This window comes from Terrapene carolina, unplaced genomic scaffold, assembly GCF_002925995.2.
Source record: "Terrapene carolina triunguis isolate 2854851 unplaced genomic scaffold, T_m_triunguis-2.0 Scaffold230, whole genome shotgun sequence".
NCBI classification, from domain to species: Eukaryota; Metazoa; Chordata; order Testudines; family Emydidae; genus Terrapene; species Terrapene triunguis.
Genome location: NW_020664581.1, coordinates 1269717 through 1286893, shown reverse-complemented (window position 1 = coordinate 1286893; position 17177 = coordinate 1269717). Strand labels below are relative to the sequence as shown.

General features: G+C 54.8%; 1 protein-coding gene across 1 annotated transcript in view; it reads left to right on the top strand.

The window, feature by feature from the left end:
• Nucleotides 1-17177, top strand: part of LOC112101947 (C-Jun-amino-terminal kinase-interacting protein 2-like) — a 96906-nt gene that overhangs the window by 52180 nt on the left and 27549 nt on the right. The window contains exons 4-7 of the mRNA XM_029912486.1: nucleotides 1404-1512; nucleotides 2664-5234; nucleotides 6049-6124; nucleotides 6577-6749. Coding sequence (XP_029768346.1) covers nucleotides 1404-1512; nucleotides 2664-5234; nucleotides 6049-6124; nucleotides 6577-6749 — 2929 coding nt within the window. The remainder of the gene's footprint in view (nucleotides 1-1403; nucleotides 1513-2663; nucleotides 5235-6048; nucleotides 6125-6576; nucleotides 6750-17177) is intronic.

Genomic DNA, 17177 nt, shown 5'->3' with positions numbered 1-17177 from the left:
GTCTGTGTCTGTGTTTATGTCTGTGCTTCTGTGTGTCTGCGTGTGTGTCTGTGCATGTGTGTATGTCTGTGTGTGTGTGTCTGTGTCTCTGTGTGTCTATCTGTGCATGTGTGTCTGCGTGTTCCTGTGCATGTTTGTCTGCGTGTGCCAGTGCGTGTGTCTGTGTGTATATGTGTGTCTGTGTCTGTCTGTCTATCTGTGTGTCTGTGTCTCTGTGCATGTGTGTCTGCGTGTGCCTGTGCGTGTGTGTGTGTCTGTGTGTATATGTGTCTCTGTGTGTCTGTGTCTCTATCTGTGCATGTGTGTCTGTGTCTCTGTGCATGTGTGTCTGAGTGTGCCTGTGCGTGTGTGTGTGTGTGTGTGTGTGTCTGTGTGTATATGTGTCTCTGTGTGTGTGTCTGTGTCTCTGTGCGTGTGTGTCTGCATGTGTCAGATTGTCAGGGGAAGATCGTGTGGTGCTGGCAGCATGTCTTGCATCCATGTTTCCCCACCTGGGGGCCTCGTCCTCTGGGGGACTCAAAGCCTGATGGGGGGAGCCAATGGACCTCTGGGTTCTCCTTCAAAGTCTCATCTCTCAGTGTAACAAGTCAGTCTCCAGCTGTTACATGTGTGGTGAAAACCGTCCCATTGTGACCCTGGGTGCCCAATGCGGCGTCTGCAGAGAGCCTAAAACAATCACTGTGTGGTGTGACCTGCCCCATTCCTGGCAGTGCTGCTAACCCAGCTGGCAGTGCTGACACTGTCCCTGGCGTGGCTGGTTCGCTCCTCCCCCAAGCATGGCAGACCGGGACGGGAGTCCCCTGGCGTGAGGAGCTGCCCCATGGTTGAAGTTTCCCGGAGCACTGGGCGTCCCGGGGGGGAGAAGGGGCTAGCTGGGAGGGGGGATAAGGGGTTGACAGGGTTGCTGACTCAGGGCTCAGCTTTCAGAGCCTCGGAGACGCTGTCTGACCTGCCCTGACGTTCACCCAGCATGTGCAGTGGCAGCCGGGGGTCATTCCCTATGGGGAGCCCGGGTCTGAGTGGGGACTGAGGAGCACAGAGGGGCCTTTCGCAGAGACCCGATCTGGCTGCATGTGGCCTTAGCCTTTGCTTCCCCTCGGAGCGGAGGAACGCGCCAGACTTCGGCCGGCACAGCTCTCTCTCTCTCTCTCTCTCTTTCTGCGGCGGGGGTTAGAGGCGGGACCCCCAGGGGCTTTTACTGCCTGTTGCACGCGTGGGGTGTTGTTCTATCCCTGGCACAGCCCAGCTTTGCCGAGCTGGGAGTCCTGGAGCCTGGCCGGCCGATACCTGGAACGCACTGCCAGTGTGGACGGGGCCTCACTTCCTTGTTCCCCCTCCTCCCTCGGCCCCGGACACCCCCCGCCCTCGTTTCTAATCTCACCGGCTCTTCTCTTTCTGACCAGGATTCCCTGAACAACAACGGCAGCTACCCTCCTCCCCCCCCTGCTCAACGGGCCACCTGGCAGGAGACCCTTCTCCACTCCTCCTCCTCCTCCTCTTCCTCACACGCTGGTGAGCATACCCCCTCCCCCGACCCGCGGCAGCCCCACCTGCACCAGCTTGTGCATCTGAGCTCAGCTGTGTGGCAGCCCTAAGAGCCAGGCTCTGCTCTGGGCCCTGGGGATGGGGAGGGTGGGAAACCGAGGCTGGAGGTTCAGGAGATGGGGTGAGCTGCTCCATGGAGGGTTCCAGGCCCAGCTTCTCCTCCAAGGCTGTGTCCGAGCTCTGTGTTGGGGAGATTCGTGCTTCCTCTGCGCCTCCTCCCCACGCTGCTCCCCTCGGGCTGTTTCCAGGGCTGCCTGATGGCTGGGAGCTCGGCTCGTACCCGGAGGGCAGAGCCATACGTTGCTCTCAGTCCTCAAAAATGGGACCCAGGTGTGACTGCTCAGAGTCCAGGGCTCAGAGAGGGGCGGATGGACGGACGCAGGGGCCCGTGGGCTCAGCGACAAGGGGGTCCTGGAATTCGGCGTTTCCCAAGATCCCACAGAATGTCGTATTTTTGCTGTAGGATTCGTCACTCTGCTGCACCAGGCTCCTGGCACCATTTTCTGCCTGCAGCTGCCTCTGGTGCTGCACCTTTCCCCACACGGGATTGTTGGGTTGATGACAGTGCCTGCTGCCAGCACTGTCCTACAGCACCAGGCGGAGGGGGCCAGGGAGCCAGCCGCGCAGGCTGGGCAGCCCAGCTGCCTCGAGAACAGAGCAGCAGCCGAGCTCTGGGGAGCGGAGAAGGTGAACCGCTGACCCCACCTCCCTGGCACACGTGGGGCAGGGGAAGGAGACTCTGAGCCGAGCTCCCAGACACCAGCCGAACTGCTGAGGCCCATAGAGCTGGGTGCCTGGAGAACACAGCAAAACAATCCACCCTCCACACTGGTCATCGCTGGAAAGAGTCGGTGCCACGTTGTGCGTCAACGCGCTGCCGAGCACACGGGCCCTGGTTGTTCCTCTCTGGACTGGCCCTCAGGGCCTGTCTTGCTCATCCCCGGGGCACAGCCTGGGGGACCCTTCCCCTCCAGCCAGCTTCTCCCTCCTCCCACGTGCGTGGGGCACTGTCCAGCAGGGATCAGAACCAGTGAAACGGGGAGGATGAGGGGCCCTAGCCAGGGGGGCGGGAACTGGTTCAAAGCTCTAATCTCAGGCTCTTTGCCTTTTCTTTTCAGGGCACCTGTCTCCTTCTCACCCTTGTGTCCAAGATGGCCCCTGCTTGGACAGTCAGAACGGCCGGGGGCTGACCACTGAGGAAACAGGGCAGGCCCAGACGCTGCTCAAACCCTCCTTCTATGACTCGGAAGGCAACAGACATGAGTCTCGGGCATATGGTAACCAACCGCCGGAGAGAGCCGGGGAAGATTATAATATGAATATCATCTCCTCTGCACCATGCTCACCACATTCCCCATCTCATCTCAGCCAGCCGTCTCCTAAACAGTCTCTCTCTCCAACAGGGCCTGCCGCTCCTCCTAGCATAGCCCCTCACTCGGAAGCCAGCAAGGAGCCCCAGACCTGCGACGCCAACTCCCGGCAGCCCAAAGCCACCGAAAGCGACTGTGCGAAGCTCAAGCCCGAGGCAGCCAGCGGCAGGGAGAGACAAAAGCCCAGTGAGGAGGGTCCCCCTGCAGATGGCACTGGGGGGGAAGCAGGCCTGGCTCTTAGTCGTGGCTCCCCCATCACCCTCCTTGGCCAGTCCAGCACCCCACTGTCGGAGGAAGAGCTGCCCAAGGGCTATGGAGACAGTGAAGTTGGAGTCTTCACTGATCGGAGCGATGGGGAAAGGGGGTGCACTCTGGGGGCCTACGTCTGCCTGAGGGGGCTGACAGAGCAGCTGAGCTCTGAAGGGGAGGGTCCCCACTGCAGCAGGGCCGCCAGCATGCGTGGGCTCCCTTCAGGCTCCTCCGAGACCACGTCTCCGTCGTCCGACCCGGGCATTGAGGCAGATCTCACCAGCAGGAACTCAAAGCAGTTCCTGCCCCGCGGCCGGCACAGCGACGACCTCAGCTCCCCGGGTTCTGACTCAGATGTAGAGGGGGAAATCGAGGCAGCTTTTGCTTGTGGGGGCCGCCTGGTCAGCAACATGATTTCCTCCATCTCGGAGACGGAGCTGGATCTGAGCAGCGACAGCAGCAGTGGCAGGTCCTCCCACCTCACTAACTCCATCGAGGAGGCCAGCTCCCCCACCTCGGAGGCCGAGCTGGAGACAGAGCTCGACGGCCAGGGGCTCATGGGCATCAAGGACTCCCTGCTGCTGGATAAGTGCAAGGAGGAGGAGGAGGTGACCCTGGAGGGGGAGCTGCCGGAGAGCCGCTTGAGGGACAGGAGCATGGTGAGGAGAGAGAGCCTGGCCGACCTGAAGATGGAGGGTTATTACGACACCTTGAACCCGGAGGACTCTTCCGCCCCCCTCGACCAGACAGATATATCTGGGTCCAGTCCCCTGGATCTAAAGATTGACCCGGACCACAGCCTGGAGAGCATCCGCCGCTCCTTCTACCTGCCCATCGGGCCCAAGCTCCTGCCGGAGGTGGACGACGAGGGTAACAGCGAGTACGACTCTGACTCCGAGTCGGAGCCTGACCTGAGCGAGGACTCAGACTCACCCTGGCTGCTCAGCAACCTCGTCAACAAGATGATCTTGGAGGGCTCGTACCCCCTCAAGTGCCCGGACGAGTGCTTCCAGCAGGCCCACTCCCTCTGCGACACCATCTCCCCAGCCTCTGACCTGGAGCCCGAGATCCTCAGCGAGTCCCTGGACGTGCAGCCCAGCTTGCGGGACTCCCCGGGGAGTGAAGCAGAGCCGGCCAAGCTGTCTGGCTCCCGGCAGAGCATCGAGCTGGTGGACATGGAGACTCTGCGCAGCTCACTCCAGAGTGCCGAGGACGAGAAACCCACGAGCACGAGCCCTGCCACAGAGGCCTCGCCTCTGGGAAGTGACCCGGGCCCTTATTTATTCATGAGCAACCCGACCAATGACACTATCACGCCGGTGTTCCTAGGGCAGCCCCTCTCCATCGACAGGCTGGGCAGCTCGGGGGGGCTGGCCAACTTTGGCTGCTGCACGGGGCCCATCAAAAGCTTCCCTTTCGCCTCCCCTGCCAGCACAGAGGGCTCGGACCCAGTGTCCAGAGAACAGGGCACAGAGGTGGAGCCGGCAGCTGGGCCAGAGGATTGGGCCATCGATAAGGACCTGGACTCGGGGATCCTGGAGGACAATGACATGATCGATGACATCCGGTTAGAGAGCCTGGGCCGGAACCCCGATGCCTTCCTGCCCATGCTCGACGTCTCCACGGCCAAGACCAACCGGTGCTTCACCCTGAGCTACTCCACGGACGAGGATGACGTGCCCTATTTCGGCAGCCTGAAGGGCTCCCCCTTCCACGACGACACGCAGAGCTTCGAGGAGGACCTGCCGCTTCCTCCGCCCCCCATGGCCCAGGAGCCACGGCCGCTGGATGAGTCCCTGGCCTACGACTCCATCAAATACACTCTGGTGGTGGATGAGAACACGCAGCTGGAGCTGGTGAGCCTGAAGCGCTGCACCTCGGTGCTGAGCGACGACAGTGAGCTGCTGAGAGCCTGCGACAACTGCGACCTGGAGGACGAGGACGAGTTTGGGGAGGGGCTGACGGCACAGGACGGGCAGAGCTCCTCGGAGGACTCCTCTCCCGAAGCCGACCTCCAGTTCTCCAAGAAGTTCCTCAATGTCTTTGTCAATAGCACATCCCGCTCCTCCAGTAAGTACCAATTCCCCTGCCCGCCCCAGAGAGGGGTCAGCCATGTCTATCCCTGTAGGAGAGTCACACATCCAGACTGGGCCGCCCCTAAACCTACGTATCTCTCCAGGTAGGGCCCTTGCCTAGCCCCCTCACTCTCGTCAATACCTGTGTCCTCACCGCACCCCCGGAAGGCAGGGCAATGCTACACTCCTCACTGTACAGACACAGACAGACAAAGGCTGCGTCTACCCTGCACCGCGTCCAGACGACGGGGGTGTGAATTGTAGGGCGCACCAAAGTGCTGGTCTGTAACTGCCCCGTGTCACACTGCAGGCAGAACTCAAAGGTACCTAGTTCGTGTTAACATCGTCCTCTTCAAACAGGACTACGTTAGCGTGGACCAGGTACCTTCCAATTCATGCCAGCAGCATCCACCGAGGGCAGTTCCAGCACAGCACTTGGGTCTGTGCTGTAATTTGCATCCCTGTTCTCCGACTGCGGGGCCCTGTCGATAAGCCCGAAGTCACACAAGAAGTCTGTGATGGAGCAGGGCTAGTGCAGTAACTGCTGGGCCATCTTCCTTCCTTCCTTTCTGGAGACATTCTCACCACAGTCTGTGGGGGCTGAATTAATACAGGAAGGGCAGCCCCGACTGGCTCTGACCTGGATGTTCTCCCTGAGGAGCGAGGCCCGACTGGCTCGGGGCCGGGCGTTCCCCTCCGAGGAGCGAGGCCTGTCTGGCTCAGGTCTCTTGTCCTTTGCTTGGCTGGCGAGGTGCCTCCTGTGTGTCCTCCTCCTGCCGTGCTGCAGTGACCTCTCCTCTGCTCCGTAGGTACGGAGTCCTTTGGGCTGTTCTCATGCATGGTGAACGGGGAAGAACGGGAGCAGACTCACCGGGCTGTCTTCAGGTGAGAAGAGCACCCTAGCCTGGACCCCAGGGCCGCACCAACGCTGCCCCTCTGGGCGCATGGCCAGGAACGAGTTGGGGTCTGCCTGGCGCTGAGAGAAGGAAACAGCTTCATCCCCGGGGCTGAGCAGCTGATAAATACACAGCCCCAGGGCAACGAACGGGGGTGAGGCAGGCAGCCCCACCGTTTCCTGTTAGATACATTTATAGGATGGTGGCCCAGCTGGTGCCAAGGAGTCCCGAGTCTGCCTCTGATGGTCCTGCCCCTTGCTGTGGTGGAAAGGCCCGAGGGGGCTGCCGGGAACCAGGCACGGTGCCTCTGGCTCCTGTGTGCAAGAGCATCCTCGCCCGTCTTCATCTCCGTCTCTCTCTTTCTCTCTCACATTTCCTCTGCCCCCCTCCCCCACCCAACGCCCCTTCCCCCCGTCCTGGCGCCGCCTCCTCTGCTCGCAGGTTTATCCCTCGCCACGAGGACGAGCTGGAGCTGGATGTGGACGACCCGATCCTGGTGGAGTTGGAGGAGGACGATTACTGGTACCGAGGCTACAACATGCGGACTGGAGAGAGAGGCATCTTCCCGGCGTTCTATGCCCACGAGGTGGTGAGCCAAGCCAAGGAGGTCATCGGTAGGCATCTCCCCTCCCCTCCCTCCCTGTGGTGCGGGAGCCCTGAGCACCTGCAGCCCTCGGTGCTGCCACGGGCCCTGCCGGGACAGCAAGAGCCAGCTCACGGCACTGCCACAGTTTCAGTCAGTGTCCGAGTGGGTGGCAGTGACCCAGAGCGCTCTGCTGCAGATGGGGAGGGCTGCCAGGGAGACCCTCCCCACACAAACACCCCCCCCACAGACATGCCCACCCAGATGGGTGAGCATTGACCCCATCCTGCCGCCCAAGTGCCCCTAGATCATACTGTGTAATCACTGAGAAAGCAGCCAGGAATCCATCACTCTCCTCCCTACCCCCACCAGGAGCCTGTCCTGGGCCCTGGAGCTCTGAGCGGCCAGCGAGAGCAAACCCACGGGCCACTGGGGTCGCTCGACAGCTGCAGGCTGAGTGCAGCAGCAGAAGCTGGAAATGGGCGACAGTGGATGGATCACTTGATGATTCCCTGTTCTGTTCATTCCCTCTGGGGCACCTGGCACTGGCCACTGTCAGAAGATAGGATACTGGGCTAGATGGACCTTTGGTCTGACCCAGCATGGCCGCTGTTATGTTCTTATGAGCAGAGGAGGGCGTGAATCCATATGGAATGTCCCGAACATTCAGAGTCTGTGGAGGGGGCAGGCGAGCACATGGGGGGCAGCTCTCGGGGGAGCAGACAGTTGCACAGGAGGGCCTGCAATGGTGCAGCAGTTGGGTGATGGAGGTTGGTTGTTGATGGTCCAGGCTGCCCAGTGCACAGTGGTCCCGTCTCTGAGTGGAGACTACCAAGGATCCATATCTGTTAGGTGCTCTGGGAGCCTGAACAGCTGCTGGGCTCGCTGCCGAGGCAAAGGGCGCTCGGCTGACTCCGGCAGGTGTTTCTGTCTGCACACGTACCTGAGCCCGTCAGAGACACAGCTCGTGGGACGGTGGCAGGAGAGGCAGGCATGGAAGGAGAGGCAGTGGGGAATAGGTGCTGAACCCTGCACACCCGCTGCCCTTGCCAGGAGAGGAGATGTCTGAGGGGAGAGCTCCAGGGCGGTGAGCGCTGACAGGGAGTCACCAGAGAGACAGAAGCATCGTAGTGAGGAACCTGCCCCAAGAGACCTGTGGCTGCCCTGACAGGGCAAATGATGTTCAGGCAGGACGGGGTGGGCTCCCCAAAGCATGCTGGGAAGCTCCCGTGAATGAGAGCCCACGTGCAGCAGGTTCAGGGCCCTGGGGAGATGGGGGTGACACAGGGAACTTCCCAGTGACCTTCCAGTGCCTGGCACCTGTGTGTGTGTGTGGGGGGGGGGGGCCTTAGGCGCTGCACGACTCCTCCGCTGAGAGCCTGCCGGGCTCTGACCGTCTCCACTAGCGCAGGAGGAATCCTGGTCCTGGCAGACAGGGCCCGGTAGGAGCTTTCAAGCTGGCAGCGAAGAGAGAGGAGTTCTCCTCCGTTCCAGTAACGGGGCCGGTCCTGCCCCGCGGGCGCAGTAAAGCAGCAGGTGGAGTCGCTCTGCAGAAGAGCCTGAACGGACTGAAGTGTCTGTAGCCAGAGCTGGGAGCAGGGAGACGGGCCAGGCGATAGCCAGCGTAACGGGGCGCTGGGAGGCTGCGGCTCGTAGCTGGGCTGGCAGGCTACAGGGGAGGGGCAGCAAAGGAGTGACAGCTCCAGGGAGCTGCAGTTGGACAGCGCAGGATCCTTGGTGCTAGGGACCAGGGAAAGCAGCACGGCACAGACACACCCGGGGCCACCCGCTGCAGCCTCCAGGCCAGGAGCAGAGTGAGTCAGACCCCCTGGCCTGGCCGTGGGGTCGGGGGAACCCCAGGTTTTTCTTCCAGTGACTGCATATGTCCATGCACGTTAGGTGTGTGTGCGCCCAGTGTGCCGAAGACAGAGATTTGTCCTACAGCAGGACCCGTCGGGGCAGCGCTGGCAGCCTATGTCGGCTCCCAGCCGATGCCATAAGGGACAGAGCTGCCCCGACCCCCCTTTGGTTCCTTTTCACTGCCTGGGGTTGGTGGACGGAGTATCCCACGCACAGGAGCACACGGCCAGGATTATTTCCTATTGTAAATCGGTTAGAAATCTTCCTAGGCAGTTCATAGGACTCAGGTTTTGTCCTAGCCGGGTTTTTTCACTTTTGTTCTCTTTTTACTAGTTTGCTCTGGGTGTCAGGTACCTGGGACCTGGACTTAGCAATGCGTTAGTCTCCCGGTTACCAGCACTGCTGTCTGTACAGTAACAGGGCCCCTCCGCGCTGCTATTTAAAATGTTTGGAGAGGGTCGTATCAGAGACAAGAGCCGCAGCTGCAGGGGCTTCAAGACCAGAACTCAGGAGTCAAGGGAGGCGAGACTCAGAGACTTTTGGCTAGAGCGTGCTCTACGTCCCGCTTGGATCCAGGGCGATCCGTGCAAGGCAGCAGCTCAGAAGGGCACCTCCTGACTTGTCGGACTCTCCTTGTCAAGCAGAGCTCGATAGAAGACGACATTCTCCCTCTCGGGGACCCATGAGCAAGAAGTAGAAGAGCTTCAGAGCAGCCTCTGGAATAGAGGTCTAAGAAAACCTCCTCTGCCACCAAGGAACATCGTTCTGCCTCGGCTAATACCTTGCAGAGCCGTTTGGGTGCTGAGATTAGGGTATGAATTCTGGCTTGGTGCTCCCGGGTGCTGAGGGCTAGAGACGCCTGTGTTGGATTTGTTGACTATGGTGCAGTGTGACGGTGCTGCCTGTGGGAGCCAGCTGAGGTCACTCAATTAGGGTGAACTGCAAACAAAACGGGGCAGACAAACCCCAAACGCTGGTGGATATTCCAATGCTTAGATTTACCAAGCCAGCACAAAACAACTTCTACATTACCATACAGGTTACTCAGAAGTCCAAGCAATGCAGTTCCCTTAAAGTGCCCAGCCTCAGGCCTGCATCCAGACACACATGTCAAACATATGATAATTACTGAAAATCTTATTTCATCATATAACAGAAAAGGTTCTTCCAACCCCAAAGGATCAGCCACACACCCAGGTCCAATGATAACTTAGATCTGACCCAAAATACACGCTTATAGCCAATTCTTATTAACTAAACTAAAATTTATTAAAAAAGAAAAGAGAGAGAGTGTTGGTTAAAAGATCAATATACAGACAGACTTGAATTCAATTCTTGAGGTTCAGGTACATAGCAGAGGGGAGCTTGTAATTGCCAAAAGTCCTTTTAGAAATAGTCCATAGATTATAGTGCAATGTCCATGCTCAGGGTGACTCCAGTCAGTGACTGGGGATCTCAATCCTTGTGGCTTAAGGTTTCCCCCTCTTGAAACCCAAAGCAGATCTGAGATGCAGAAGGATCGTGTCCCAGGGTTCTTATACATTTCCAGCAGCCTTTTGGCCTGAGAAAACAATAGGCTTAACTCTCCTTCTTTCAAACATCCTGGCAATTAGCACAGGGTAATTTATCCATTAAACAGTTCAGATACAGGTTACCACAACCTTCAAAGAGACATAGAGACAATAATACAATTTCCCTCAAGTGTCATCATAAATGTTAATACTTCTTTTTTGATCTTTGAATTAAAGCTATAGCTATAGACAAGACTTGTTTGCTTACATCCCAAGACCTGAGCAAACATCTCCCCTTCTACCTCTAACAATGCAGACTTGCATTTCAAAGCTCTATTCATTTACAGATCTTCCTAGCCAGTCTCTTAAAGTTCAGCCATGGGTCAGGTCAGTCTGTGAGTTAATTAACTCTTTCTGGCCCTGTCACCTTTCAATGAGATATTATATCACACTCATAATGTCACATTCGACTATGGTGCAGTCTTTGGTACCGTTGAGACTGACACCAGCTATACCAGCTTCAACGTCAGCACCGCCGCACAGGGCCGTGCAACCAGTCTGGGTGGCACCAGCCACACCAGAGGTGTCTGAAGCAGCCAAGGACCTGTTGTGCCTCTCAGTCCTGGACTCCCCTGTGCTTCAAACTGACCTGAACACTTTGGCACCTCCTCTTTCCACGGTGCCAATGCCAGCGCGGCTGTCAGTACCAGCATCAGCGCCCGCTGTCACAGTGCCACAGCCAGCCCTGACCTCAGCGTCAGCTGAGAAGAAGCCACTGGTGCAAACTCAAGGATGACAGCTGGCACTGATCACTCGTCAGCTGCGACGTTACCTCCACCCATCAGCCCCACTCCGGTTCCCCAGCAACTCCCGCTTGGTGCTGGGCCATCCTGTCTAGTGGACGGTTCCGACTGCTTGTCGGAGTTGGAGGTTGGATCATGTGTCTCCTGTTCGTATTACAGGAGGTCCCAGGTTTCTCCCCCTTCTTCATTAGACTCCCATTCTTGTGCATGTCAGGTGTAAATGCATAAGTAGATCCAGAGACAGAACTTCTTGGAGTCAATAGAATTGGCCTCTTATGCCCCATCATGTTCCACATTGATTTTATTGGCCATGCCATATGCCCACTACTTTGAGATCAGCCTCTCCCATTACACCTAAGTCTAGGTTGCCTCAAAGGGAGTCAGCTGTGCCTGATACCGATTCCGGTATTGACCTTGGTACCACCTTTACATAAGAACATAAGAACGGCCGTACTGGGTCAGACCAAGGGTCCATCCAGCCCAGTCTCCTGTCTACTGACAGTGGCCAATGCCAGGTGCCCCAGAGGGAGTGAACCTAACAGGTAATGATCAAGTGATCTCTCTCCTGCCATCCATCTCCACCCTCTGACAAACAGAGGCTAGGGACACCATTCCTTACCCATCCTGGCTAATAGCCATTAATGGACTTAACCTCCATGAATTTATCCAGTTCTCTTTTAAACCCTCTTATAGTCCTAGCCTTCACAACCTCCTCAGGCAAGGAGTTCCACAGGTTGACTGTGCGTTGTGTGAAGAAGACGTTCCTTTGATTTGTTTTAAACCTGCTGCCCATTAATTTTATTTGGTGGCCCTAGTTCTTATATTATGGGAACAAGTAAATAACTTTTCCTTATTCACTTTCTCCACATCACTCATGATTTTATATACCTCTGTCATGTCCCCCCTTAGTCTCCTCTTTTCCAAGCGGAAAAGTCCTAGCCTCTTTCATCTCTCCTCATATAGGACCCATTCCAAACCCCTAATCATTTTAGTTGCCCTTCTCTGAACCTTTTCTAATGCCAGTATATCTTTTTGAAGATGAGGAGACCACATCTGTACGCAGTATTCAAGATGTGGGTGTACCACTGATTTATATAAGGGCAATAATATATTCTCAATCTTATTCTCTATCCCCTTTTTAATGATTCCTAACATCCTGTTTGCTTTTTTGACTGCCGCTGCACACTGCGTGGCCATCTTCAGAGAACTATCCACAATGACTCCAAGATCTTTTTCCTGATTAGTTGTAGCTAAATTAGCCCCCATCATATTGTATGTATAGTTGGGGTTATTTTTCCCAATGTGCATTACTTTACATTTATCCACATTAAATTTCATTTGCCATTTTGTTGCCCAATCACTTAGTTTTGTGAGATCTTTTTGAAGTTCTTCACAGTCTGCTTTGGTCTTAACTATCTTGAGCAATTTAGTATCATCTGCAAACTTTGCCACCTCACTTTTTACCCCTTTCTCCAGATCATTTTTGAATAAATTGAATAGGATTGGTCCTAGGGCTGACCCTTGGGGAACACCACTAGTTACCCCTCTCCATTCTGAGAATTTACCATTTATTCCTACTCTTTGTTCCCTGTCTTTTAACCAGTTCTCAATCCATGAAAGGACCTTCCCTTTTATCCCATGACAACTTAATTTATGTAAGAGCCTTTGGTGAGGGACCTTGTCAAAGGCTTTCTGGAAATCTAAGTACACTATGTCCACTGGATCCCCCTTGTCCACATGTTTGTTGACCCCTTCAAAGAACTCTAATAGATTAGTAAGACACAATTTCCCTTTACAGAAACCATGTTGACTTTTGCCCAACAATTTATGTTCTTCTAGGTGTCTGACAATTTTATTCTTTAGGATTGTTTCAACTAATTTGCCCGGTACTGACGTTAGACTTACCGGTCTGTAATTGCTGGGATCACCTCTACAATTACTTTTATCAATTGCATTATCAATTACATTTAACAATTACCTTTATCAAGCATATATATCCTTTGGCACCTAGGTCTGTGCAACTGAACCATTGGAAACTACCAGCACTTACTGAAGTTGCTCCGACTCCCATAAATACGTCTTCATCATCCCCAGATGGGGCTCTGGTTTGGGGGTTTCCTGATGACCGTAAAACATATCAAGTATTGCTACAGAGGGGTGCTCATTCCATGGGCATACAGGTGGAGTTAGTTCAGAAAAATCAACACAGATTGGTGGACAGCTCCACACAGCCACTCCAGACAGGGTGGCATTGCCCATTAATGACGCTATACAGAAACTAACACAGATTTTTTGGCAGACACCCTTATCTTTGTCTCCCATGGCTAAAAGGACAGAGTAGGTATCAGGTCCCCTTACAAGGGCATGAACATTTTTACTCCCACCCGACCCCCAGGGTCTTTGATGGTCACTGCAGTTAGTGAGAAAACTCAAAACTAACCCCCTAGGACAGAGACTTGAAAAAGTTGGACGTATGTGGTCAAAAAATGTATTCGGCACCAGGGCTGCAAGTTCATGTAGCCAATCATCTAGCACTTTTGGCTAGATACAATTTCTCTAACTGGGATATGACGATCATGTGCCTGGACAAACTGTCAGAGAAGCCCGAGAAGGAGTCCCAGGCGATGCTCGCTGAAGGCCCGTGGGTGGCAAGAACATCCCACCAAGTAGCTCTAGATTGGCTGACTCAGCCGTCGGAGTGGTGGCGGTAACCATGCGCGCCTGTTCTTCACTGCAATCTGCTGACATACTTGTCAATTCCAACAAACAATTGAAGACCTGCCCTTGAGAAAAGAATCATCTCTGAAAAAATGGACAAGGCTCTACATTCGCTCAAGGATTCTAGAGCGACTCTTGGGTTCTTGGGCATCTGTGGTCTAGTACCAAAGAGGAAACAGTGCCATCCTCAACACCAGCAGAGACAGACTTTCTACCCCCCAAAACAACCAGGCTAGAAGGAGACCTAAATCTTAGCGAAGGAGACCACCTCCTCCTTCCATCTCTGCTTCTTCTCAGCAACTCTCTAGTTCGAAGCAGGCTCTTTGACTCTTCAGTTGAGGCCACCAGGGTCCATGGGGCTATTCCTTGTCCCACTGCTCCCTTTGGAAACCGGCCATCTCACTTCCTCAGTGCTTGGAATGCCATTACAACAGACTGGTGGGGGCTAAGAACTGTGGGACTGGGCTACACGCTGCAGTTTCTCTCCATCCCTTTTCAGTGGCCAATCTCATCAGGCTGAGGTTTATCCTCGATCTATGAAACTTGAATAGATTCATCAAGAAGATAATATTTTGCCTGGTTTCCCTGGTTCCCCGTATCCTTTCCATAGATCTTGTTGATTGGCATGCTGCTCTCAGCTTGAGAGACGCTGATTTTCATGTGGTTATCCACCTGGGCCAAAGAAGATTCCCCAGGTTCATGGTTGTACCTGTTCACTACCAGTTTACAGTCCCCCCTTCGGCCTGTTATGAGCCCCAAGTGCATGGCCTCTGGAAGATCGGTGTTCCAGTATTCCTGTGTCTGGACAGCTGGTGGATCCGAGGCTGCCCCAGATAGCAGGCAGAGGACAACAGACAAATCCAGTCCCAATTTGACACCTCAATCCTGTACTCTGTAAAGGATAGAGTTTATCAGGGTAGTTCTCACTTTGACAACAGCCTAAATGCCTCAGGCCAGGCTCCAAGTGATCTGGACCTGTGTGCTGCTCTCCAGGCTCAACCTCAGAGTCCTGTAAGAAATTGCCTGAGCTGCCTTGGGCACGTGGCAGCTTGTGCATACATGACTCGGTCCGGCAGTCGTCACCTGAGGTGTGTGCAGGGTGCCTGAAGTCTCTCTACCATCCATCGAGACATCCACTGGACATGCTATGCCTGCAAGGGTTCCAGCTTCCTTGAATTGATGGGTGAACCTGTCCAACTTGTGCAGGAGAGTTTCCTTCTCACCTCCCCTTCCCTCCATGAGCCTAGCCACAGAGACATCCTCCTTAGGCTGGGGAGCACACTTACGAGAGCTCTGAACCCAAGGACTTAGTCAGATCCGGCGCTATCCCTACACATAAATGTTCTCAAGCTTTGCACAGTATTGCAGGCAGGCCAGGTCTTCTTGACACACATCAAAGGCAGGCCTTTGCACGTCCACATGGACAACACCACAGCCATGCTTTATTTGAACAGACAGGGCAGTGCCGTGTGCGACAGGAAGCAGCGAACCTTTCAAAGTCCTGCATCAGGCACGCAGTAATGCTCAAAGGGCCGCACCTTCTGGGAATACAGAGCCGCCTGACAGACCATCTCGGCAGGTCCTTCAGGATGGGCCATGTCTGAAAACCAAAGTGCTCCGGTTGCTGTTTCAGACTCGGTGGACACCTGTAGTAGATCTGTTCACCATAAAGCAGATTAGGAAGTGCCATCAGTTCTGCTGCAGAGCAGGTTACAGTCCGGGCTCCATCCTGGACGGGCTGCTATTCCCGAGGAAGGACAGTCTACTCTGTGCATTCCCTCCCATGCCTTTAATTCCTACGTTGATTCTCAGACTCAAGCAGGACTTGATCTTAATAACCCCTGCTTGGCCCAGGCAGCACTGGTGCTCCTCCCTTTATACCCTCCACTGGGAGCACGGTCAGACCCTGGGCACACGTGCCACCCGACAGGGACCGCTGTGGGAACAGCCTCCAGCTTCGGGGCACTGGGCGCGCACACACCTAACGTGGAATGGAGACGTGCAACACATGGCGAAGAACAACAGCCACGGACAGAGGGGTAACCGTTCTGTATTGCTCTTGGCAGCGTGGCTATCTGCCCCCGGAGCCCGTCGGGGCCCAGATCAGTGCTTTCCAAGCTGTGGTCCATGGACCCGTGGGGGTTCGCAGACTATGTCGAAGATTTCCAAAGGGGTCCACACCTCCAGTTGACATTTTTAGGGGTCCGCAAATGAAAAAAAGGTTGCAAACCACTGAGATAGATGGAATAAAGGGGCCAAAGAGTCAAAGGTGTTAACATGACCCTGAAACCATCCAGCATTAAAGAGTTTTAAACAAGGTCTGTGGGTGGGTACACACAGACCTCCACCTGCTTAGTACGTGGCGAACAGACCCTGACAACTCCTTTGCACCCTTTCGTAAAGATACAGAAAAGAAGGAAACCCAGTTACACCGTTTGAAGTGTAAAGTACTGAGTAAGGCGTTCATTTCAACAGCATCCCGGGTTCCCTTTCCCTTTAGCTGCAGCGAGCCTTTAGAAGGAAAAACCCCTTGTCTGGCAGGCTCTTACGTAGTTCTAACAATGGTGTCGGTTCCCTTTTGGGGAAAGAGAAGTCATGGAGCTGGCATTGCTGCTGCTGTTGTTAAAATCCAGTATCGGCTCCCAGAAGCCAAAACAAGACAAACACAAAAGGGGAGAGGAAAGAACAGCAAAGAGAGAAAACGCGGCTTCTGCCTCTGGTGCTGACTCGCACTTGCAACTTCACTGCTGGGAAAACACAGGCCCAGCACCCGGTCTGATCAGCCTTTCTGAGACCGGCAACAGGGAGTTTAGGGCAGTGGCTCTCAACCTTTCCAGACGACTGTTCCCCTTTCGGGAGGCTGATTTGTCTTGCATACCCCAAGTTTCACCTCACTTAAAAACTACTTGCTGACAAAACCAGACGTAAAAATACAGAAGAGTTAAAGCCACACTGTTACTGAACACTGGTTGACCTTCTCCTTTTTACCATATAATTATAAAACAAATCAATTGGAATATAAATATTGTACGTACATTTCAGTGTAGAGTATATAGAGCAGTATAAACAAGTCATTGTATGAAATTTTCGTTTGTACTGACTTCGCTAGAGCTTTTTATGCAGCCTCTTGTAAAACTAGGCAACTCTCTAGATGAGTTGACGTACCCCATGGAAGAGCTCTGCGTACCCCCAGGGGTACATGTACCGCTTGCTGAGAACCACTGGTTCAGGGCACTGCTTTTAGCCGACTCTTTCTAGTCACAGGTTCACAGCAGTGTTCCAAACTACGCAGTCTTGGCTGGCTAAGCCAGACTCTGTTAGACAGAAGGGAAAGGAAAGAGAAGAAACGAGGCAGGGAAGGAGCAGGAGCAGGAGAGGAAAGAGGAGAAACGAGGCAGAGAAGGAACAGGAGCGGGAGAGGAAAGAGCAGAAACGAGGCAGGGAAGGAACAGGAGCGGGAGAGGAAAGAGGAGAAACGAGGCAGGGAAGGAGCAGGAGCGGGAGAGGAACGAGGAGAAATGAGGCAGGGAAGGAACAGGAGCGGGAGAGGAACGAGGAGAAATGAGG